At 48.3% G+C, this 25,497-nt stretch overlaps 2 protein-coding genes across 4 annotated transcripts in view; both read left to right on the top strand.

Annotated features, from left to right (window-relative positions):
* The window catches only part of ces3 (carboxylesterase 3), a 70,467-nt gene extending 63,805 nt beyond the window's left edge, over positions 1–6,662 (top strand). Inside the window, exons 10-13 of the mRNA XM_079255711.1 lie at positions 5,284–5,425; positions 5,503–5,652; positions 5,737–5,809; positions 5,943–6,662. Coding sequence (XP_079111837.1) covers positions 5,284–5,425; positions 5,503–5,652; positions 5,737–5,809; positions 5,943–6,120 — 543 coding nt within the window. The 3' untranslated portion in view covers positions 6,121–6,662. The remainder of the gene's footprint in view (positions 1–5,283; positions 5,426–5,502; positions 5,653–5,736; positions 5,810–5,942) is intronic.
* A 2,210-nt stretch (positions 6,663–8,872) lies between these two features.
* Positions 8,873–25,497, top strand: part of kiaa0513 (KIAA0513) — a 37,420-nt gene continuing 20,795 nt past the window's right edge. Inside the window, exons 1-9 of one of the 3 annotated variants that reach the window (XM_079258486.1) lie at positions 8,873–8,920; positions 14,827–14,960; positions 15,065–15,380; positions 16,284–16,383; positions 17,198–17,271; positions 20,781–20,851; positions 22,547–22,730; positions 22,820–22,860; positions 22,954–23,020. In XM_079258486.1, the coding sequence (XP_079114612.1) occupies positions 15,154–15,380; positions 16,284–16,383; positions 17,198–17,271; positions 20,781–20,851; positions 22,547–22,730; positions 22,820–22,860; positions 22,954–23,020 (764 nt within the window). In that variant the 5' untranslated portion in view covers positions 8,873–8,920; positions 14,827–14,960; positions 15,065–15,153. Of the gene's footprint in view, positions 8,921–14,372; positions 15,381–16,283; positions 16,384–17,197; positions 17,272–20,780; positions 20,852–22,546; positions 22,731–22,819; positions 22,861–22,953; positions 23,021–25,497 lie in introns of those variants that run through there. The other 2 variants (XM_079258484.1, XM_079258485.1) reach the window with 2 other exon arrangements.

Here is a 25,497-nt window from a genome sequence, read left to right as displayed (position 1 = left end):
GTTACCAGTTAAACTGGTCATGTTACCGACCTGTTCCTTGTTAAACTGGTCATTTTACCGACATGTTCCCAGTTAAACTGGTATGTTTCCCACCTGTTACCAGTTAAACTGGTCATGTTTCCAACCTGTTGCCAGTTAAACTGGTCAAGTTTCCAACCTGTTACCAGTTAAACTGGTATGTTTCCAACCTGTTACCAGTTAAACTGGTCATGTTACTGACCTGTTCCTTGTTAAACTGGTCATGTTACCGACCTGTTCCCAGTTAAACTGGTCATGTTTCCAACCTTTCCCCAGTTAAACCGGTCATGTTACTCACCTGTTACCAGTTAAACCGGTCATGTTACCGACCTTTTCCCAGTTAATCAGGTCATGTTACTGACCTGTTACCAGTTAAACTGGTATGTTTCCAACCTGTTGCCAGTTAAACTGGTCATGTTTCTAACCTGTTCCCAGTTAAACTGGTATGTTTACGACCTGTTACCAGTTAAACTGGTCATGTTTCCAACCTGTTACCAGTTAAACAGGTCATGTTCCTGACCTGTTACCAGTTAAACAGGTCATATTACGACCTTTTCCCAGTTAAACTGGTCATGTTACCGACCTGTTCCCAGTTAAACCGGTCATGTTTCCAACCTGTTCCCAATTAAACCAGTCATGTTACCGACCTGTTCCCAGTGAAACAGGTCATGTTACCGACCTGTTCCCAGTTAAACCGGTCATGTTACCGACCTGTTCCCAGTTAAACAGGCCATGTTACTGACCTGTTACCAGTGAAACCGGTCATGTTACCGACCTGTTCCCAGTTAAACCGGTCATCTTTCCAACCTGTTACCAGTTAACCAGGTCATGGTACTGACCTGTTCCAAGTTAAACCAGTCATGTTTCCGACCTGTTACCAGTTAAACTGGTCATGTTTCCAACCTGTTACCAGTTAAACCGGTCATGTTTCCGACCTGTTACCAGTTAAACTGGTCATGTTTCCAACCTGTTACCAGTTAAACTGGTATGTTTCAGACCTGTTACCAGTTAAACAGGTCATGTTACCGACCTTTTCCCAGTTAAACAGGTCATGTTACCGACCTGTTCCCAGTTAAACTGGTCATGTTTCCAACCTGTTGCCAGTTAAACTGGTCATGTTACCAACCTGTTCCTTGTTAAACTGGTCATTTTACCGACCTGTTGCCAGTTAAACTGGTATGTTTCCAACCTGTTCCCAGTTAAACTGGTCATGTTTCCAACCTGTTCCCAATTAAACCAGTCATGTTACCGACCTGTTCCCAGTGAAACAGGTCATGTTACCGACCTGTTCCCAGTTAAACCGGTCATGTTACCGACCTGTTCCCAGTTAAACAGGCCATGTTACTGACCTGTTACCAGTGAAACCGGTCATGTTACCGACCTGTTCCCAGTTAAACCGGTCATCTTTCCAACCTGTTACCAGTTAACCAGGTCATGGTACTGACCTGTTCCAAGTTAAACCAGTCATGTTTCCGACCTGTTACCAGTTAAACTGGTCATGTTTCCAACCTGTTACCAGTTAAACCGGTCATGTTTCCGACCTGTTACCAGTTAAACTGGTCATGTTTCCAACCTGTTACCAGTTAAACTGGTATGTTTCCAACCTGTTACCAGTTAAACAGGTCATGTTACCGACCTTTTCCCAGTTAAACAGGTCATGTTACCGACCTGTTCCCAGTTAAACTGGTCATGTTTCCAACCTGTTGCCAGTTAAACTGGTCATGTTACCAACCTGTTCCTTGTTAAACTGGTCATTTTACCGACATGTTCCCAGTTAAACTGGTATGTTTCCAACCTGTTACCAGTTAAACTGGTATGTTTCCAACCTGTTACCAGTTAAACAGGTCATGTTACCGACCTTTTCCCAGTTAAACAGGTCATGTTACCGACCTGTTCCCAGTTAAACTGGTCATGTTTCCAACCTGTTACCAGTTAAACTGGTCATGTTACCAACCTGTTCCTTGTTAAACTGGTCATTTTACCGACAAGTTCCCAGTTAAACTGGTATGTTTCCCACCTGTTACCAGTTAAACTGGTCATGTTTCCAACCTGTTACCAGTTAAACTGGTATGTTTCCAACCTGTTACCAGTTAAACTGGTCATGTTACCGACCTGTTCCTTGTTAAACTGGTCATGTTACCGACCTGTTACCAGTGAAACCGGTCATGTTACCGACCTGTTCCCAGTTAAACCGGTCATCTTTCCAACCTGTTACCAGTTAACCAGGTCATGGTACTGACCTGTTCCAAGTTAAACCAGTCATGTTTCCGACCTGTTACCAGTTAAACTGGTCATGTTTCCAACCTGTTACCAGTTAAACCGGTCATGTTTCCGACCTGTTACCAGTTAAACTGGTCATGTTTCCAACCTGTTACCAGTTAAACTGGTATGTTTCCAACCTGTTACCAGTTAAACAGGTCATGTTACCGACCTGTTCCCAGTTAAACAGGTCATGTTACCGACCTGTTCCCAGTTAAACTGGTCATGTTTCCAACCTGTTGCCAGTTAAACTGGTATGTTTCCAACCTGTTACCAGTTAAACTGGTCATGTTACCAACCTGTTCCTTGTTAAACTGGTCATTTTACCGACATGTTCCCAGTTAAACTGGTATGTTTCCCACCTGTTACCAGTTAAACTGGTCATGTTTCCAACCTGTTACCAGTTAAACTGGTATGTTTCCAACCTGTTACCAGTTAAACTGGTCATGTTACCGACCTGTTCCTTGTTAAAGTGGTCATGTTACCGACCTGTTCCCAGTTAAACTGGTCATGTTTCCAACCTGTTGCCAGTTAAACTGGTCATGTTTCTAACCTGTTACCAGTTAAACTGGTCATGTTACCGACCTGTTCCTTGTTAAACTGGTCATTTTACCGACATGTTCCCAGTTAAACTGGTATGTTTCCCACCTGTTACCAGTTAAACTGGTCATGTTACCGACCTGTTCCTTGTTAAACTGGTCATTTTACCGACATGTTCCCAGTTAAACTGGTATGTTTCCCACCTGTTACCAGTTAAACTGGTCATGTTTCCAACCTGTTCCCAGTTAAACTGGTTATGTTTCCAACCTGTTACCAGTTAAACTGGTATGTTTCCAACCTGTTACCAGTTAAACTGGTCATGTTACCGACCTGTTCCTTGTTAAACTGGTCATGTTACCGACCTGTTCCCAGTTAAACTGGTCATGTTTCCAACCTTTCCCCAGTTAAACCGGTCATGTTACTGACCTGTTACCAGTTAAACCGGTCATGTTACTGACCTGTTCCCAGTTAAACCGGTCATGTTACCGACCTTTTCCCAGTTAAACAGGTCATGTTACCGACCTGTTCCCAGTTAAACTGGTCATGTTTCTAACCTTTTCCCAGTTAAACTGGTACGTTTACGACCTGTTACCAGTTAAACTGGTCATGTTTCCAACCTGTTACCAGTTAAACAGGTCATGTTCCTGACCTGTTACCAGTTAAACAGTTCATATTACCGACCTGTTCCCAGTTAAACAGGTCATGTTACTGACCTGTTCCCAGTTAAACTGGTCATGTTACCGACCTTTTCCCAGTTAAACAGGTCATGTTACCGACCTGTTCCCAGTTAAACTGGTCATGTTTCTAACCTTTTCCCAGTTAAACTGGTACGTTTACGACCTGTTACCAGTTAAACTGGTCATGTTTCCAACCTGTTACCAGTTAAACAGGTCATGTTCCTGACCTGTTACCAGTTAAACAGGTCATATTACCGACCTGTTCCCAGTTAAACAGGTCATGTTACTTACCTGTTCCCAGTTAAACTGGTCATGTTTCCAACCTGTTGCCAGTTAAACTGGTATGTTTCCAACCTGTTCCCAGTTAAACTGGTCATGTTACCGACCTGTTACCAGTTAAACTGGTCATGTTTCCAACCTGTTGCCAGTTAAACTGGTATGTTTCCAACCTGTTACCAGTTAAACTGGTCATGTTACCGACCTGTTCCTTGTTAAACTGGTCATTTTACCGACATGTTCCCAGTTAAACTGGTATGTTTCCCACCTGTTACCAGTTAAACTGGTCATGTTTCCAACCTGTTGCCCGTTAAACTGGTCATGTTTCCAACCTGTTACCAGTTAAACTGGTATGTTTCCAACCTGTTACCAGTTAAACTGGTCATGTTACCGACCTGTTCCTTGTTAAACTGGTCATGTTACCGACCTCTTCCCAGTTAAACTGGTCATGTTTCCAACCTGTTGCCAGTTAAACTGGTATGTTTCCAACCTGTTACCAGTTAAACTGGTCATGTTACCAACCTGTTCCTATTTAAACTGCTCATTTTACCGACCTGTTCCCAGTTAAACTGGTATGTTTCCCACCTGTTACCAGTTAAACTGGTCATGTTTCCAACCTGTTCCCAGTTAAACAGGTCATGTTACCGACCTGTTCCCAGTTAAACTGGTCATGTTTCCAACCTGTTACCAGTTAAACAGGTCATGTTACCGACCTGTTACCAGTTAAACTGGTTATGTGTCCAACCTGTTCCCAGTTAAACTGGTATATTTCCAACCTGTTACCAGTTAAACTGGTCATGTTATCGACCTGTTACCAGTTAAACTGGTCATGTTACCGACCTTTTCCCAGTTACACTGGTCATGTTTCCAACCTTTCCCCAGTTAAACTGGTATGTTTCCAACCTGTTACCAGTTAAACTGGTCATGTTACCGACCTGTTACCAGTTAAACTGGTCATGTTTCCGACCTGTTCCCAGTTAATCAGGTCATGTTACTGACCTGTTCCCAGTTACACTGGTCATGTTTCCAACCTGTTCCCAGTTAAACTGGTCATGTTTCCAACCTGTTCCCAGTTAAACTGGTATGTTTCCAACCTTTTACCAGTTAAACTGGTCATGTTACCGACCTGTTACCAGTTAAACTGGTCATGTTTCCGACCTGTTACCATTTAAACCGGTCATGTTTCCTACATGTTCCCAGTTAAACAGGTCATGTTACTGACCTGTTACCAGTTCAACTGGTCATGTTTACAACCTGTTCCCAGTTAAACCGGTCTGAGAACAGGTTGGATGTCGCTGGATTTCGATGAAAGGAAATGTGATGTTCTGTGCTGAATTAAACATATTTAGATCTATATAGAGATATATCAATATCTGACTGTTCTCTTAGCTTCCTAATCATCACCATTATCATTACAGGTCTAGATAAATCTGTATAGAACTATTGATATGTTTGGTTCAGCATGCCTCAGATTTCTGGGTGTAACTGGTGTTTGATGCTGATGTGAGTCCAGGTCTCGGCAGCCAACGGCTTCATCGCAGATGAATACCTAAAAGATGCTAAAACTCCAGAGGAGATCAGAGATGGCTTCACTGAAATCATGGGAGACCTTTTGATGACGCTGTCTGTGGTCAGAGTGGCCGGATACCACTCAGGTCTGCTCCCATCCAGGTCCAAGCCACCTTCATTCCTGCTGAGGAGTTTACCTGCTGTGTGTTCTTTCTGCTTGCAGATATGGGTGTTCCGGTCTACATGTACGAGTTTGCATACACTGCTGAGATCCACAAACGGAACCGACCCAGCTTTGTGAAGGCGGACCATGCAGATGATGTTGGCTTCGTGTTTGGTGGATGTTTCTTCAACGGACAACTGAAAATCATGGGTAATCTGCCTGATTGGCTGATGCAACCGATGCTGTGGTTCCTTAAGGTCAGAGTTTAACACTTTCTGACTTTTTGTTGTTCAGGAAACATCTCCCAAGAAGATGAAAGCTTCTGCAGGACCATGATGTCCTACTGGGCCAATTTTATCCGTACTGGGTGAGTTACAGCTAAATACAATCACGTCATTAGAGGTAAACACAAAATGGAAATAATCATTGTGTTTATTCATCATTCATTCATTCACTTTCATGCTGCATGGCACCGTGTTTATGTCTGAATGTTTCTCCAGTTCTCCCAACGGGCCTGGACTGGTCAGCTGGCCTCAGTATGACCGGGAAAAGCAGGACTACATGGAGCTGGGTCCAACTCAGACCGTCAAACAGAAGCTCAGGAAAGACAGGGTCCATTTTGCAACTGTCACCCTCCCTGATAAGCTGCAGCAGCTAGCAGCTAAAGCTGGAAACTGATCAACCCTCAAGCTCTCTGCTCCATCGTAGATCCAGATCCAGATCCAAGCCGTCTCTCTGCTCCATCGTAGATCCAGATCCAGATCCCATCGTAGATCCAGATCCAGATCCAGATCCAAGCCGTCTCTCTGCTCCATCGTAGATACAGATCCAGATCCAGATCCAAGCCGTCTCTCTGCTCCATCGTAGATACAGATCCAGATCCAGATCCCATCGTAGATCCAGATCCAGATCCAAGCCGTCTCTCTGCTCCATCGTAGATCCAGATCCAGATCCCATCGTAGATCCAGATCCAGATCCAGATCCAAGCCGTCTCTCTGCTCCATCGTAGATACAGATCCAGATCCAGATCCAAGCCGTCTCTCTGCTCCATCGTAGATACAGATCCAGATCCAGATCCCATCGTAGATCCAGATCCAGATCCAAGCCGTCTCTCTGCTCCATCGTAGATACAGATCCAGATCCAGATCCAAGCCGTCTCTCTGCTCCATCGTAGATCCAGATCCAGATCCAAGCCGTCTCTCTGCTCCATCGTAGATCCAGATCCAACCCAGTTCTCTGCTCCATCGTATATTCAGTCTTTCTGTTACTTGCATGTATTTTGTCACATTTTCTGTGATTAAAGGAAATCTGGTCATTTAAAGAGAATGAAAATGTTCAAACACAGAGAAGGTGAGTCATGTAACAAACCACGTCTCCTAGTCAGTTCATTTCATGTAAAGGAGACCAGAAGAAATCTCAGCTCCATCATCATCAGCAGCAGAACCAGCACTGGACTAAAGCAGTTAAAAAAAGTGAATGAATGAATGAATGAATGAATATGAATGCTGAAACCGGGAGACAACATAACGAGAGTGGGAAGGTAAGAGAGGAGATGTGTTGTGGTGTAGGACAAACAAGGACCCAAGTGCAGATTGGATGTGGATACTAGGACGGGTTTATTGTTTTCCTGGGCAGAATGGTAGGTGGCCAGGCAGGCAAGAAACACGCTCTGGTGACAGAACAGACAACTGTTAGGCAAGCTGTTTAAATCCTTATGCAGAAATGCTGCAATGGCCGAGAGCTGTTACCACTGATGAAACAACAATCAGGCGATGACTGGTGAACTGAGCTGGCCTTTTATCTTGCTGCTGCTGATTTCCTGATGAGAACCTGGTGTGGACTTGGTTGCCAGGGAAACAGGCACACCCACTGCAGCACAGGTCAGAGCAGGAACCACAACAAGATGATTAATTGAAAACAGAACCAACGATACAATTAAAATCCAATCCGAAACTGACAACCAGCTTCTTTGCCAGAAATGAAACTGTAAAAAGTCTTACAGCCTCAGTGAGAAAAGACAGCAGACAACCATCAGGAGCACCTCCAGGAAGACAAACTGGGAAAAACATGAACAAATAAATTATGACGGTAACTGTTGGTGATTATACCTGCAAGACAACAAAGTTACTGAACAAACATGATGTGTTTGCAGGTGTCTGTCATAATGCAGAAACTAGTAGGACCATAGAGCAAACTGACGAAAGTTTGGGAAACTAAAGGTAGGCGTATTTATCAGGGACATAACCAGAAAATCTGCTCAGGCTGGGCCAACTTTTTCCTGAAAAAAAAAAATTACTAGACAGAAATAAGGCATGTATAATTATACCTCAGTTTGCTGTGTATTGTATCAGAAACAAATTTACAGTAATAACATGAAATAACAATCCATCCTCTCACACATAATATCCAACCATCTAGTACTAGTACTAGTAATTACAGATAGGAGACTCCCCATTTGAATGAAGGTTTTGCCATTTCATGGTTTGCAACATAAGTTAGAAGAGAAAATGCAAAAGGAAATTCAATCCTAACTGGAAGTGTTGGTTGACGACGCCAACAGAGACTTGAATGCCAAACAGCAAAGAAATCTGCCACACAGAGAAAATATTTATAACAGCAAATTCATGAAAAGGTTCATGCTGTCGGTAAAGCAATGCAAACAGGGGAAAAAGATGGTATAAAGACATCAGAAGGTGAACAGAAGAAAAACCAGCTTTAAAGAAACAAAACATGATGACCATGACAGAGTCTCTTGTTTCTATTAAGGCCTCATTTATTTTTACTAAGGACTTCAGAAACTGACCCACCTACAAGCCAGATGTCTAAAAACTCACCAGCTCTCAACCTGGAGAACCGAAGACCGTCGTTGTTCAGTGTCTGCAGTGGACATAAGCTGCACATGGAATCATTTGCTCCTGTTACTCTGGAAAGTATGGCAACTGAAAAAAGTCATGCTTGGTCTCATTTAGTGACTCTGTGGGCGTGGAATCCTATTAACCACGACCATCGAGTGAAACATGACAAGACATATCTGAAAACCAGGACTGGGAGATCCCAGTTGTTGGAAATGTGATCTACATACATACATCTATATATATATATATATATATATATATATATATATATATATATATATATATATATATATATATATATATATATATATATATATATATATATATATATATATATATATATATATATATGTACACATGTATGTAGATGTGATTGTTATTTTTTCCTTATTTACTCGACTGATGTCAGCACAGAAGCTTTTATACTGAAGGGAACTTCCTGTAAATTTCCCCTCTGAGCTTCCAAGGCACCGATTGGTTCTTCAGCTTCATGACGTCATTGGGTCCCCCCTTGGTGACGTCGTCCTGTGTCTGCGCAGGCGCAGTGAGATAAAAAAAAAAAAAAAAAAACTCCAGCCAGACGGAAAGAGACGTTTTTCTCCTGTGGCGACGTGACGGTTTGTGTGCGTACAGCTTTAACTCTCCTCTTCTTCTGCTTAAATCTACATTTACTCTCTCGCACCTATTTATTTATTTTTACTTCCGGTGGGCTGTTTGTTGTCCTCGCGCTTTGAATGGCTCCGGGTCAACACGGAGGTTCTGGAGGTGTTTCTGGATGGGGGGGGGGGGGTTCCGTCCGTGTCCGCTAGCAGGTGTCCCGCCGTGGCTGGTGTGGAGGTTTACCTGGGAAGTGGCTCCACGGTCACGTCCTCCAGGAAACACCAGCCTCCTGTCCTCCCAGCTGTCCTCCCAGCTGTCTTCCCAGCTGTCCTCCCAGCTGTCTTCCCGGCTGTCTTCCCGGCTGTTTTCCCGGCTGTCCTCCCAGCTGTCTTCCCGGCTGTCCTCCCAGCTGTCTTCCCGGCTGTCCTCCCGGCTGTCTTCCCGGCTGTCCTCCCGGCTGTCTTCCCGGCTGTCTTCCCGGCTGTCCTCCCGGCTGTCCTCCCGGCTGTCCTCCCGGCTGTCCTCCCGGCTGTCTTCCCGGCTGTCTTCCCGGCTGTCCTCCCGGCTGTCTTCCCGGCTGTCCTCCCGGCTGTCCTCCCGGCTGTCCTCCCGGCTGTCTTCCCGGCTGTCTTCCCGGCTGTCTTCCCGGCTGTCCTCCCGGCTGTCTTCCCGGCTGTCCTCCCGGCTGTCTTCCCGGCTGTCCTCCCGGCTGTCCTCCCGGCTGTCCTCCCGGCTGTCTTCCCGGCTGTCCTCCCGGCTGTCTTCCCGGCTGTCCTCCCGGCTGTCTTCCCGGCTGTCTTCCCGGCTGTCTTCCCGGCCGTCCTCCCGGCCGTCCTCCCGGCCGTCCTCCCGGCCGTCTTCCCGGCCGTCTTCCCGGCCGTCTTCCCGGCCGTCTTCCCGGCCGTTTTCCCGGCCGTCCTCCCGGCCGTCCTCCCGGCCGTCTTCCCGGCCGTCTTCCCGGCCGTCCTCCCGGCCGTCTTCCCGGCCGTCTTCCCGGCCGTCTTCCCGGCCGTTTTCCCGGCCGTCCTCCCGGCCGTCCTCCCGGCCGTCCTCCCGGCCGTCTTCCCGGCCGTCCTCCCGGCCGTCCTCCCGGCCGTCCTCCCGGCCGTCCTCCCGGCCGTCTTCCCGGCCGTCCTCCCGGCCGTCCTCCCGGCCGTCTTCCCGGCCGTCCTCCCGGCCGTCCTCCCGGCCGTCTTCCCGGCCGTCCTCCCGGCCGTCCTCCCGGCCGTCCTCCCGGCTGTCCTGAACCAAACCTCCTGCGGAGCAGCGCAACAAGAGCTCAGCCTGCTGCTGGTTTACTTGTCATACAGTCATCTGGCCGTCCTCCACCTGCAGTTCATGCAGAAACTTGGCTTTAGCATTTTGCGTCGGATCCGCAGGTTTGTCCCGCTGATGCTGGACCGCAGGGTGGTCTCAGCATCTCCTGCAGATGGAGGTCATACAGCTGAATGAGCCAGGAACACGGTCACAGTTTGATTTGCTCTGTCAAAGACAATGAATGTTGGACATTTTCTGTCTTCTTATGTTGCATGATTGATAGATAAATATATTTTATTAACCTCCCAAGAGAAACAAACAGTTTCAGGAGCTTGACAAGAGAAAAATAACTGAATTAAATTGAGAATAAATGCATAAAAGTCACACAAGATTGAAGGAGAAATACTGAAATAAGAGGACGGTCATGTGACTGTAACATGTTGGTTTCCATGCAGTCTTCGGCAGCTTGGCGTCCATCAGGGCAGAAATCATCCGCCAGCTTCCCGATGCTCTCATTCCCACGGCTGCTCCGGCTTTTTCCATGTTTGGGACGGATCAAAGCCTTTCTGAAGCCGCTCTCGCTCTGACTGACAGCTCAGGCTTATCTAGACGTGCACATGGAGGACAGCTTCCTCCCAGTTTCCACCCCTTCTCCACGCAGCTTTGTTCTGCATGTATTTCAGCTCGTGTGTGTGTAGCCGAGCCTCTCGGTGTTTGTGTCTAACCCCAACCCAGGTCCAGAAGGATGGAGGGAGCTGGTCTGTCCTGATGTCTGCTGCGAGGCTTCAGGGCTGGACACATGATGTTTTTATAGTTTAATGTTGGCTGTGATGCTGTTTTACTGATGAGAAAACAGCAGATGTGTGTGTGGGTGTGTGTGTGTGTTCCCAGCAGTAAATCACTGTTTATGTGGCTGGTGTTGTCAGTGTGTGACTTCATCCAGCTGACCGTCACGCAGAAACTTCCCCTTCGGTGGTGAAGCCAGCTGATAACGCTTCATTCTGGTAGGACTCTGGAGGAGATCTGGGTTCATCTGGACTCCACGTTCCTGCAGCATCAGAGACGTCCGGCAGCTTCTAGAACGTCAAGCTAAGAACTCCAGCAGGACCTCAAATGCACCCCCACCAGGAGGTCTGCATGCCTGGTGAGGAGGTCCTGGTGAGGAGGTCTGCATGTCTGGTGAGGAGGTCCTGGTGAGGAGGTCCTGGTGAGGAGGTCCTGGTGAGGAGGTCTGCATGCCTGGTGAGGAGGTCCTGGTGAGGAGGTCTGCATGCCTGGTGAGGAGGTCCTGGTGAGGAGGTCTGCATGCCTGGTGAGGAGGTCCTGGTGAGGAGGTCTGCATGTCTGGTGAGGAGGTCTGCATGTCTGGTGAGGAGGTCCTGGTGAGGAGGTCTGCATGCCTGGTGAGGAGGTCTGCATGTCTGGTGAGGAGGTCCTGGTGAGGAGGTCTGCATGCCTGGTGAGGAGGTCTGCATGTCTGGTGAGGAGGTCCTGGTGAGGAGGTCTGCATGCCTGGTGAGGAGGTCCTGGTGAGGAGGTCTGCATGCCTGGTGAGGAGGTCCTGGTGAGGAGGTCTGCATGCCTGGTGAGGAGGTCTGCATGTCTGGTGAGGAGGTCCTGGTGAGGAGGTCTGCATGCCTGGTGAGGAGGTCCTGGTGAGGAGGTCTGCATGCCTGGTTTCCTCTGATCAGGCTCCAGGTGGTGTGGCAGGTGGGACAGTCTGGGGATCAGCCTCCCCTCGCTGCAGCAGGTGCAGACGCTCGTTCTCCGCTGGTCTGCTAAGAGAGACGTCTGGGAGACGGAGAATCAAACATTTTGTTTGTAGAATAAACCGGAGGGTTGATTGCAGACAGGACGGCTGTCTCCAGCGCTACCTGGCAACGCCTCCGTTCATGTTTCCTGCTGCTGCCGTCGTATTTCCCAGCAGCTGTTTGATCTCTGAGGCTGGTTGTCGTGTTTCCAGTAAAACCTGAAGGTTCGGGTCAGACTTTTCTTCCCTCCTCTCACTTCCTGCCAGTAAAAGGAGGAAAAAGATCACATTTCTGTTCCATGAAGAGATGAAACTGCTTACAGCAGCAGGAGTTCAGGAATGAAGAATAAACTCATCCTCCTCTTCATCACCACTGGATTTTCCATTTCCTGTAAACCAGCCAATCACACGGCAGCACGAGGTCATGTAGACACGCTCAAGTTCAGGCAAGACACCAGGATGAAGGATTTAGGTTGTGTGTGTGTGTGTGTGTGTGTGTGTGTGTGTGTGTATACTGTTGCAGACATCAGAAGGTCATGTGATGGGGGCGGGACAAGGTGGATTCACTGTTAGCTAACGTGTTAACCTGCAGGTTGGGTCACAGGTTCTACAGAAATGGGTCGGTTCCAGACATCAGCAGGTCCGGTTCGGTAGTCAGGCTGGTAAAACTGGACCTCTGCAGGACTCTGGTCGAGGTTCTGAACACATGCTTGTTTTTCCTCCCAAACAATCATCAGATGAGATGAAACGGATCGTATGATCCCTGCAGGCGGACCACGGTCGGTGTGAAGGTGTCTATAGGAACCGAAACCAGTTCCCGTCGGTTCTCAGCGGTTTTCAGGAACAGTTCTCCAGGATCCTGAAAGACTTTCCAATGTTCCTCTTTAGGTGTTTCTGTCTTTGTTCCTGATGATCCGTTAAAGTCCAGGTTCTTAGGAGGGTCCATCCCTCCGTCAGACCCGATAAGATCCGGGTTCTTAGGAGGGTCCGTCCCTCCGTCAGACCCGATGAGATCCGGGTTCTTAGGAGGGTCCGTCCCTCCGTCAGACCCGATGAGATCCGGGTTCTGGGGAGGGTCCGTCCCTCCGTCAGACCCGATGAGATCCGGGTTCTGGGGAGGATCCGTCCCTCCGTCAGACCCGATGAGATCCGGGTTCTGGGGAGGGTCCGTCCCTCCGTCAGACCCGATGAGATCCGGGTTCTGGGGAGGGTCCGTCCCTCCGTCAGACCCGATGAGATCCGGGTTCTGGGGAGGATCCGTCCCTCCGTCAGACCCGATGAGATCCGGGTTCTTGGGAGGATCCGTCCCTCCGTCAGACCCGATGAGATCCGGGTTCTGGGGAGGATCCGTCCCTCCGTCAGACCCGATGAGATCCGGGTTCTTGGGAGGGTCCGTCCCTCCGTCAGACCCGATGAGATCCGGGTTCTGGGGAGGGTCCGTCCCTCCGTCAGACCCGATGAGATCCGGGTTCTGGGGAGGGTCCGTCCCTCCGTCAGACCCGATGAGATCCGGGTTCTGGGGAGGATCCGTCCCTCCGTCAGACCCGATGAGATCCGGGTTCTTGGGAGGATCCGTCCCTCCGTCAGACCCGATGAGATCCGGGTTCTGGGGAGGATCCGTCCCTCCGTCAGACCCGATGAGATCCGGGTTCTTGGGAGGGTCCGTCCCTCCGTCAGACCCGATGAGATCCGGGTTCTTGGGAGGGTCCGTCCCTCCGTCAGACCCGATGAGATCCGGGTTCTGGGGAGGGTCCGTCCCTCCGTCAGACCCGATGAGATCCGGGTTCTGGGGAGGATCCGTCCCTCCGTCAGACCCGATGAGATCCGGGTTCTGGGGAGGGTCCGTCCCTCCGTCAGACCCGATGAGATCCGGGTTCTTAGGAGGGTCCGTCCCTCCGTCAGACCCGATGAGATCCGGGTTCTGGGGAGGATCCGTCCCTCCGTCAGACCCGATGAGATCCGGGTTCTGGGGAGGATCCGTCCCTCCGTCAGACCCGATGAGATCCGGGTTCTGGGGAGGGTCCGTCCCTCCGTCAGACCCGATGAGATCCGGGTTCTGGGGAGGGTCCGTCCCTCCGTCAGACCCGATGAGATCCGGGTTCTGGGGAGGGTCCGTCCCTCCGTCAGACCCGATGAGATCCGGGTTCTTAGGAGGGTCCGTCCCTCCGTCAGACCCGATGAGATCCGGGTTCTGGGGAGGATCCGTCCCTCCGTCAGACCCGATGAGATCCGGGTTCTGGGGAGGATCCGTCCCTCCGTCAGACCCGATGAGATCCGGGTTCTGGGGAGGATCCGTCCCTCCGTCAGACCCGATGAGATCCGGGTTCTGGGGAGGGTCCGTCCCTCCGTCAGACCCGATGAGATCCGGGTTCTGGGGAGGGTCCGTCCCTCCGTCAGACCCGATGAGATCCGGGTTCTGGGGAGGGTCCGTCCCTCCGTCAGACCCGATGAGATCCGGGTTCTGGGGAGGGTCCGTCCCTCCGTCAGACCCGATGAGATCCGGGTTCTGGGGAGGACCCATCAGACCTGTTTAAACTGATCTTCAGTCCAGTTCTTCCGTCACGTGACCTTAGCCTTTTCTGGCTTCTTGAAGCCACGTTTCCATGGAGACCATATCTGATGAGGATGTGGAACAGCTGAAGGTCCAGATGCGTCTCTCAAGTCCTGCTTCAGGTCCTTGCTGGATTTCAGATCCTGATCTTTAGTCCAGGTTCTTGTCTGTCCTCCAGCGTGTCCAGATCTTTGGGAAACTGAGCATCTTTAACTTCTTGCCCGTAATGTCCAGACGTCTCGTGTGATGACCTCCTGCTGAAGGTCGTTAGGGTCATGGACAAACAGGCTTTCATGGAAAGCGGAGAAACAAATGTAGAAGATGTCCTCTTGTTGCCTCCTGGATCTGATCATTCTCTTTGGTGTCCACAGGTGAACCAGGGGTTGAGGGCGATCTTAAGATCCGCTCCTTTGGAGATGAGATGGTGCACATGAGGAAGAATGTCTTCATCTGAACCCTCCAGCTGTCCTCAACTTCTCTGACCAGCAACACCTCCAGCAGTTCAGTAAGAACCAGTACCCAGCACACAGATGTCCAGCATGGAGGACGTTGAAGTGGACAACCTGATGGACTTTGGCCAGCTCTCAGTGTCCACGTCTCTCAGCGTAGATGAAGGTCGGCACCAAGGTCCCACTGATGCTTCTTCACCTGAGCCGTCGTCCTCCGAAGACCAGCGGCGGTCATTACTGCCTGAGCCAATGTCCCCAACAAAGCCCAGTTCGCACCAACTCCACTACCAGGAGGACGGAGACAGCGTTGCCACCGAGTCCGCAGACAGTGACACTGACACGGGTCCCCCGTCTGAGATGTGGGACCGGAGGAGGTCTTCGTCTCTGTCCAACCCCAGTGAAGAGGATGCCGATGCCGAGACGGTGGAGAGGAGGCAGTTCATGAAGGCTTACGTCGAGAAAGTTTTCCACGGAAAGTAAGTCCAGATTTACCATCAGCTGACAGGAAGTCCCACCTGAGATTGGATGATGGAGGTATGGATGATGGATGATGATGGATGGATGGATGATGGATGGATGGATGATGGATGGATGATGGATGATGATGGATGGATGGATGGATGGATGGATGATGGATGGATGATGATGGATGGATGGATGGATGGATGATGGATGGATGGATGGATGGATGATGGATGGATGATGATGGATGGATGGATGATGGATGGATGGATGGATGGATGATGGATGGATGATGATGGATGGATGGATGATGGATGGATGGATGGATGATGGATGATGGATGGATGATGATGGATGGATGGATGATGGATGGATGGATGGATGGATGATGGATGGATGATGATGGATGGATGGATGATGGATGGATGGATGGATGATGGATGATGGATGGATGGATGATGGATGGATGGATGATGGATGGATGGATGGATGGATGATGGATGGATGATGATGGATGGATGGATGATGGATGATGGATGGATGATGGATGGATGGATGGATGGATGATGGATGGATGATGGATGGATGGATGGATGGATGGATGATGGATGGATGATGATGGATGGATGAAGAACAGTAAACATCCTGAGAAACCTTTATTCTAAGCAGACCTGGCAAGACATTGTTTTTAGAAAGCAGTGATCCCTCACCATCTCTACAGCTCCGCGGTAGACGTCTGCATGAGACCAGCCTTCTACGCTGCATTGTGGCAATGGCTGCCGAGCTGACGTGTGTGTGTGTGTGTGTGTGTGTGTGTGTGTGTGTGTGTGTGTGTGTGTGTGTGTGTGTGTGTGTGTGTGTGTGTGTGTGTGTGTGTGTGTGTGTGTGTGTGTGTGTGTGTGATGCTGCCTTCACAGGCAAGACTTTGACCAGGAGGAGAAGGCTCGTTTCGGGGAGCTGTGCGGGGGAGACAACGGGAAAGGGAGGGAGTGGTTTGCCAAGTACGTCAGCGCCCAGGTGAGCGAAGAAACAAACGTCATTCTTGAAGCAAAAGTTTAGGCACCCCTACTGTCTCATTGGAAACGGCTAAAAAAGATAAAATGAGCTCCAGAAGGCACAACAATAAAGATGAAACTCTTTTATTACTTCTAGTAACTTCACCGTATTTCGTGTGTCAGTGGTCACCCTGCAACGGTATGGGATCCCCTGGAGGTCCAGGTCTGGAGCTCTCAGACCTTAATGACCCCTTTCCAGTCATAGGACTGTCAGGTGATGCTCAGACTGCTCTAACCTCGTCCCGTCCATCAGCAGGCATGACCTCCGAGCAGCTGTTTCTCTGGTTGTTCAGGCCAGCAGAGCAAGAGGCAGACTGTAAAAGACCTCCAGGAGGATTTAGGAAACCTATTTAGAAGTTGAGGAGAAGAAAACCTCCCCGGCTTCCTCTCCTGAACAAGCCTGATGATTTCAGGGATAGACTTCATCAGGCTGTGATGGACTGAGGTGGATCAGTCAGGATCTGGGTTGCGGCTGGAAGGAATTCCAGAAACTTCTGGTGTAATGAAGCCGTAATCTGTTCATCCTAAAAAGTAAAAACCAGAATAAATCAAATAAAATGTGTCCTTATTTGTCCTGAAAGGAAATGATTAGAAGTAAAAAGCAGCTAAATGTGAGTGTTAGTACACATTAAACTGTATGTGTTTGTTCTAACACTGAGGTGTTCATATGGATGATGTTCTGGTTTGATGCTGGTTCTGGGAGGGATGGGTTTCATGTCAGACCTGCGTAGTGGTATCTGCTGTTAGAGTTTAACCCTCTGGTTTCTCCTTCACAGCGATGTCACTCCAAGTGTGTGAGCGAGGCCACCTTCTACAGACTGGTCCAGTCCTTTGCTGTGGTCCTGTTTGAGTGAGTTCATGTGTCGGACCTGGGGTCTCATTTAGAAAGCTGTCGCACGCACAAAACTCGCCAATGATAGTCAACGTTTGGGATTTATAAAAACACAACTTGGCGGTAAAATGTCCCTACCTGACCCTTCCGTACGCACAACATCTGGAGAAACGGGAAATAAAACCAAAGAAATGGTGTGAAGTTTGAGACATTTGTTCAAAATCAAACAAACTTTCACACAATGTTTGACATTAACAGCATTTGCAAAAAAATGAAAAAATGCACAGGGCTGGGCAGCATAACGATATATATAGTTTGGACGACAGATGATGTCTATTATTTCATATGAGCTCTATCGTTTACGCCACCATAAGCTGCTTTACTGCAGCAGTGATCTCCTTGACATCAAACAAGTCAAGGAGATCACTGCTGCCGTTGCCAAGAACATCTGGCACTTAACTGATGACTGACGCAACATTACAGTTTTATATGGTTATGTATCGTTATGGGGATAATGAATGAGTGATATTGGGATATGAGGTTTTGGTCGTATCCCCCAGCCCTAAAAATCCATATCTGATATTGTTACTCCTTCCCTCAAAAAATGTAGATTTATAATAAAAACAGCCACCACCAATATATATTCTGAAACGAAGCACTTCTACGTGTTATTAAAGCCAGAATTTAATAATAAGCCGCAATTAATAAGTTTTACAGAAGCTCTCAGACCTTAATGATCCCTTTAGGGTCTGACTTGCTTTACAGTCCCTTTAGAGAGTTCTAAATAAATAATTGCTATTAAAATTAAAGCCGCAAGCAGCCTCCATCGGGTCTGAGCTTCATGTAGACCCTTCCCCCACCCATCGTGGACTATGTGAAGTACCAAACAATTTTGAATGCATTTAACCCTGAAGAGCCACTGTGTTTCTATGGAAATAAACAATGCACATAAACTGGACGTAAACGCCAAGATGGCGGACACCCCGTTGATTGACTTTTCAGCTTGTCGTAGGGTGTTACCATAGACTGTATAAGCAAGATGGACGGAGCTTTCGGTGGTTAAAAGTGAAGCATATGCAGTGGAAGTGCATAAAACTGCAGTTCCCCCTTCATCCACTAGGGACTGCAAAACAGAGCAAATCTCCATAGACTCCCATGTTAAAAAGACCAACTTCACAGCAGGAATAAACATGTTTACAGCAGGAATAAACATGTTTACATTCTAGTTCAAAAATCCATTTTAGGTTTAATAGTTCAGGTTTACCTTCATGACAACTGTGGGGGGAGTGAATTTTTTTCTAACTCGTCCGTTTAAAAGTAATTTAATCTCGAAGTTCAGCATATTTAGGGGCGTGTCCTTTTGATTGACAGGTACCCGATCTCCCGCTTCAAGTCAGACGAATGTAGAACAACCGCGGTTTTTAGCTGGTTAACAACGTGACTTAGCTTTAGCCCGCTTACCTCCGTTAGCTGGTTAGCTCCTGTTATCTCCGGGTTAGCTCGGTTAGCTCTTAGCTACAGAAAGCTTGGAGTTCGCTCGATGTCAATCATCCACCATGACGCTCACAGCCCCCCTCTCAGCTCCACCTCTTTGCCCATATTTGTATTTTCTGGGCGAGACGACGCGCATGCCCCTGCCAAGATGGTGATGGTAGGAACCGCCCACCGAGCTTCAATTCAGCTCTTCAGAAACCTACGGGTGACGTCACGGAGGCTCCGCCCATCTTTTATATACAGTCTATGGGTGTTACATATATGTGCCAAATTTCATTGTCCTACATCACAGTAGACGTTTGGCACCCTTGTGCCCCCACCCCCAACACCGCCCCTCCCCACTATTGAGGGTGTAATGTGTAAGGACCTATCAATCTTGCCAATTTTGGTGCAGATTGCAGAGTTTCTTCTATTTGAAAGATCTGAACAGCATTCGGTCCCCAACTTGTGAAACAAAGGAGCTTTTGACGCCTTTGGTTCCAGCGTGAACGGAGGAACTGCAGTTTTATGCACATAGGCTTCACTTTAACCGCCGAAAGTTGCTGCTTGGGTTCAACCCTGCACCTAACTCCTGCATAGCTTCTTAATCTGGATGCAGGGCTTCATAACCTGCTATAAAGTTGCTTCACAGCAGCGAAACAGCCGCCTGGATTCTTTGGGAACTGGGCTGAGAATGGGTGAGAAGTGGGTAGCAGACCGGGCACAGTAACGTGCACATCGAGGTGCATGTGTGTGGTTTACACAGGACAGAAATGGCAGCATGGGAGTGATGAAGGGAGTGTCCTGATGTGGACAACCGTGCCTTTAGAAATGACACACAGCTTCATTGTTGCAGTGTCCCTGATGGTGTTCATTCTGCCTCTTATGCCTTTAAAGCCTCTGCCAAGACATAAAGATACTTTCATTTTAAGATAATTATTTTGGTCCTTTTACCGTGAATCAGACATGATTTATTGTAGACATTACTTGTAGGTTCCTTGTTGTGATCCAAAGAGGCAGAAGAGAACTCTTAGATTGTGTAGAACAGACACAGTCCAGAACTTTGGCCATTTCTCCGTTAAATGCCCCCACCAACGACTAACCCTTCCTCCTACCTGACCTGTTAGCCCCCTCCAGCCAGCAGAAGACCATCTTACCATGACTTGTTTTGTCTCTGGTATCTTGCATTTCTTTGCTGAATCTAAACAGCCAGTTCCTTATTTTACCGTGAAGCGAAACGTCACGTTGCGTCCCGGATGTAAACGCTGTATCGTGTCGGTTTCTCGGCCTCGGGACGCTGCTGGGCAGCAGCGGCTCTAGACATACACATGATAGATGTCACTGTGTCGTCGAACAAGTCCGGGACGCCGAGTTTTAAGGTCAAAAAGTTACGTAATGTGTCTTTAAATGAGGCAAAGTAAAGGTGAGGCATCTTGTTGGGGAAGCAGATCTTTACTTAATATTCAGTCGGTTACGAGCCGTGATCAGACTGATTTGTGTCAGCTCCAGACATTCACATGATAGATGTCACTGTGTCGTCGAACACATCCACAACACAGATAGTTATGTAAAAGGTTTTTACCATTAGGTGATGCAAAAGGTCTCAAACTGTAAGTTGTAACTGAGATACACGCAGCAGGGCCAAGGGGTTAAATACCTACAGTTAGGTGGTGCATCTGTGGGATGGGCTGTGGACGTCCCGCCTCGCGCACACATCCGACAGCTCAGCAGTCGCAGAGATTCGGGATCAGTTGTCACTGCAAACGACAGACATGCTGTCCTCTCTGACAGCCAAGCTGGTCTTCGCAGCTTCTGCACCGCCAAAAACAAAACCCAGTGCGAGACAGGCTTCCATTTGTTGAACCCGGCGGTGGCCGTCTTCAGAGATATGGTGGAGCTCATATGCCGATGGTTTAATGTTAGCAGGTAGTCTTAATGTTCTGGCTGATTGCTGTATCAAGCTTTAGTTAAAAACTGCTGAAGGTCAGGAAGAAGAGTGGCACCCCCACACATCCTGGAGGAAATGCTGGTGATAACCATGGTTGTGTTCGCAGGTGTTACCAGATGGATGACTACAGCCCAGCCAAGAACCTCATGACCATGTGCTTCACATACTATTACATGGGTAAGGTCTGATTCTGTCCGTAAACATTTCTCAGGTTTGTCAGCTGATGTCATGGACACGTCCACCCTGTCCACCTTTATTTTAGATCACATTACATCAGCTTTGATCGAGCAGGTTCCCTCAGGGACGTTGGGATTCCCAGCAGCAGCGCAGATTCATAAACAGATAAAGTCAAGGGAAAAAGCTAAATGTAAAAATACAAGTTAGTTTAAACGTGCAGATTCTATGGTCTAGTCTGGAAAATTAAGCCGTCCGCTGTCCTTCAGATGTCCCACAGTCTTCTTTATCGTTGATCTGAGACTCACCCTGGCACTTACGATCTGTAATGTTTTACGGCAGGTTTCAGTCTGAATGTCTGGTTTTCTCCAGGTTTCTGGTGGCCTTTAAATGTCGCAGTGGAGGTACCATCGATGCTGATTCCACCCAGACTTAGTTTGTCCTCCTGAATCTGTTAACGGCGTTCCCCAAGTCTCTATGCTCGGCCCCCTCCGCTCCTCCTTGGCCCTCGTTGGCTGATGAAACTCTGCTTTATTCCAGCATTGAACCTTTCATGCGGCGAGCCCTCAGTTCCTGCTCAGCTGTTACATGAAGCTAAAAGTTGGATGTTCCGTCTGTCGGCTGTAATTCTTATCTTAAAGACACATTTCTTCACGTCTGCATTGCTGAAATGATCGGAGAAAGGACCCAAAAGCAGCACAAGAGATCTGGGCAGATTAACAGTTTTTATTTTAGCCACTTGGTGTGGTTCAGTGCTGGAGTTGAACTCTGGTTCCCAATGAGTAGAGCAGAGCAGGGCAGAGTAACTTTCCTCTGGGCCGACAGAGTGGACACCTAGCACAACAAGGTGAGTGAAGATCCACAACTCACGGTTGGGGGTCCTCCAGGACAGAATCCCAGTAACCACTGGGGAGCAGGCTCCAAGGGCAAGGCAGGAAGCGGAAGTCGGGGACAGATCAGGTCGGTAACGGGCAGGCAATTGCGGTCAGAGTGCTGGAAGGTCAGGCATGAGAGCAATGACAATCTGGCATTGAGTGAATGGTGGAGGCTGCATATATGCGCAGGCTGAACTGATGGGGATTGTGAACAGGTGGCAGAGGCAGGTGAGAGCAGTGAACTGATTAGGGGTGTGGCAAGCAGCAATGCTGGAGGAAGCAAGGCTGATTGTGACACATTGCAGGACTAAAGATAAATGTTGCTTGCTTGTGAAACTTGAACATGTTGAGGCTTGTGTTGCACTAATGAAAGAAGCAGCAGCTGATCCGTGTTGACATGTCTTCAGGGCGTGTTTCCACCTCAGACTGGCTGTGGTTTTTTTGTCTTGCAGCAAAGCCACAAATGCAGCATTTTTGCTTATGCGAGCAGGAAACGTTGAGTGATCCGTGCATGACTGTGACACATTGCAGCAGCATCAGTCTGTAGGCAGATCTGCATGACGTAGAGCTGCTCCTCAGGCAGCTTTGCTCAGAATCAGCTGTTTCTACAAGGAAACCTGATCAGTTCGTTGATGATGTAATTACTGTGTCTGCAAGGCGGACTGAGTTCCAGCTGGATAAAGTGAAGCTGAATGCTTGACACATTTTCTGAGTAAACTCTGCTGGATTAAGTTGGCTTCAAAACAACATGCAGCAGATCCAACTCTGCAAACTGCTGGTTTTAAACAGGTTTAAAAGTTCTCATGTAGAAGTTTCCTCTCAGGGAAGTCGCAGCCGTCTCCCTCAGAGCTGCTGGATCGTGGCGGTCCTCCACCTGGTCTGGACTCCTACCTCAACAAAGCCAATTCCTGGCTGACGGGAAAGAAGGATGCCGCCGAGCGCCTCCTTAAAAACACATCGAAAAGTGATGTGAAAGGCTTCTTTGGAGGCCTGGGGAGCAAGCTGAGGTCAGAGCACTTCCACCCACTCCTCTGAATCCTCCTTATGAACTTACTCTGATGTTGCTTTACTCCTCTCTGCTAATCCGTCTTTCTAGGGATGGAGAAGGTCTGGCCGAGACCAAGCCCAAATCCCCAGGTACAGGACTGCAGAAACCATTTCCTTCCTCTGTTCCTTCACATGCATGTTGTTCCTGAAGCTGAAAACATGTTTTCTGCTCCACATCGTCAGACACCGCAGAGGACAGGAGAGGAGAAAAGGTGTATCTGTACACTCACCTGAAGCAGCAACCCATCTGGTGAGAACTGACGTCAGGGAATCAGAAGAGAAGAGTGAAACTCACCAGGTTCCAGCAGAACATTATTAGAGCACATTTTAAACTTTTCAGTTTAAAACCATCAGACTGACCATGGAAGGACTTTCCCACCTTCTCTTCACCGACTAATCTAACTTGTAGAGCAGTATCTGAGGATCCAGAAGGTCTGGAGTCAGAACCAGATCCAGAAGCTTCTGAAACTCATACTAATCCTCACAGATTTCCAACAAACAGTCATTAAACCAGCTGCCTGCTGTTGGAAGTTAACCAGCTCATCAGTTCAAACAAGTCCATGATATGAGAAGAAAAGCTCCTCCTAACAGCACAACACAATGAGGAATATTTAACTAGACCTGACCCAGGGTCTGGGACTAATCAATACCCTGATTGGAGGAGAGTTCTGCTCCTCCTCAGCCAGTAGGTGGGTGAAGGAACATGGACCTGTAGATCACGAGCCTTTTAGTTAGAGAGCCAGTAAATCCCAGTAAGTCACCTGCTATTATGTACGCACCACTCCCCGTAAATCACCACTCCCCGTAAATCACCTGCCACCATCTACGCACCACTCCCAGTAAATCACCACTCCCAGTAAATCACCACTCCCAGTAAATCACCACTCCCCGTAAATCACCACTCCCAGTAAATCACCTGCCACCATCTACGCACCACTCCCAGTAAATCACCACTCCCAGTAAATCACCTGCCACCATCTACGCACCACTCCCAGTAAATCACCACTCCCAGTAAATCACCACTCCCAGTAAATCACCACTCCCAGTAAATCACCACTCCCAGTAAATCACCACTCCCAGTAAATCACCACTCCCCGTAAATCACCTGCCACCATCTACGCACCACTCCCAGTAAATCACCACTCCCAGTAAATCACCTGCCACCATCTACGCACCACTCCCAGTAAATCACCACTCCCAGTAAATCACCACTCCCAGTAAATCACCTGCCACTATCTACGCACCACTCCCAGTAAATCACCACTCCCCGTAAATCACCTGCCACCATCTACGCACCACTCCCAGTAAATCACCACTCCCAGTAAATCACCACTCCCAGTAAATCACCTGCCACTATCTACGCACCACTCCCAGTAAATCACCACTCCCAGTAAATCACCTGCCACCATCTACGCACCACTCCCAGTAAATCACCACTCCCCGTAAATCACCTGCCACCATCTACGCACCACTCCCAGTAAATCACCACTCCCAGTAAATCACCTGCCACCATCTACGCACCACTCCCAGTAAATCACCACTCCCAGTAAATCACCACTCCCAGTAAATCACCTGCCACTATCTACGCACCACTCCCAGTAAATCACCTGCCACCACGCCCGTGTTCTACGCCGTAGTTCTGTAGTTCTATGCCGTAGTTCTGTAGTTCTATGCCGTAGTTCTGTAGTTCTATGCCGTAGTTCTGTAGTTCTATGCCGTAGTTCTATGCCGTAGTTCTGTAGTTCTATGCCGTAGTTCTGTAGTTCTATGCCGTAGTTCTATGCCGTAGTTCTGTAGTTCTATGCCGTAGTTCTGTAGTTCTATGCCGTAGTTCTGTAGTTCTATGCCGTAGTTCTGTAGTTCTATGCCGTAGTTCTATGCCGTAGTTCTGTAGTTCTATGCCGTAGTTCTGTAGTTCTATGCCGTAGTTCTATGCCGTAGTTCTGTAGTTCTATGCCGTAGTTCTGTAGTTCTATGCCGTAGTTCTGTAGTTCTATGCCGTAGTTCTATGCCGTAGTTCTGTAGTTCTATGCCGTAGTTCTGTAGGTCTATGCCGTAGTTCTATGCCGTAGTTCTGTAGTTCTATGCCGTAGTTCTGTAGTTCTATGCCGTAGTTCTGTAGTTCTATGCCGTAGTTCTGTAGTTCTATGCCGTAGTTCTATGCCGTAGTTCTGTAGTTCTATGCCGTAGTTCTGTAGTTCTATGCCGTAGTTCTATGCCGTAGTTCTGTAGTTCTATGCCGTAGTTCTATGCCGTAGTTCTGTAGTTCTATGCCGTAGTTCTATGCCGTAGTTCTGTAGTTCTATGCCGTAGTTCTGTAGTTCTATGCCGTAGTTCTATGCCGTAGTTCTGTAGATCTATGCCGTAGTTCTATGCCGTAGTTCTGTAGTTCTATGCCGTAGTTCTATGCCGTAGTTCTATGCCGTAGTTCTGTAGTTCTATGCCGTAGTTCTGTAGTTCTATGCCGTAGTTCTATGCCGTAGTTCTGTAGTTCTATGCCGTAGTTCTGTAGTTCTATGCCGTAGTTCTATGCCGTAGTTCTGTAGTTCTATGCCGTAGTTCTGTAGGTCTATGCCGTAGTTCTGTAGGTCTATGCCGTAGTTCTATGCCGTAGTTCTGTAGTTCTATGCCGTAGTTCTGTAGGTCTATGCCGTAGTTCTATGCCGTAGTTCTGTAGTTCTATGCCGTAGTTCTATGCCGTAGTTCTGTAGTTCTATGCCGTAGTTC

The sequence above is a fragment of the Telmatherina bonti genome (assembly GCF_933228915.1).
Source record: "Telmatherina bonti genome assembly, chromosome: 2".
In the NCBI taxonomy this organism is placed as follows: domain Eukaryota; kingdom Metazoa; phylum Chordata; class Actinopteri; order Atheriniformes; family Telmatherinidae; genus Telmatherina; species Telmatherina bonti.
Note: the sequence above shows the minus strand (reverse complement) of the source record. Positions and strands in the feature narration are given on the sequence as shown.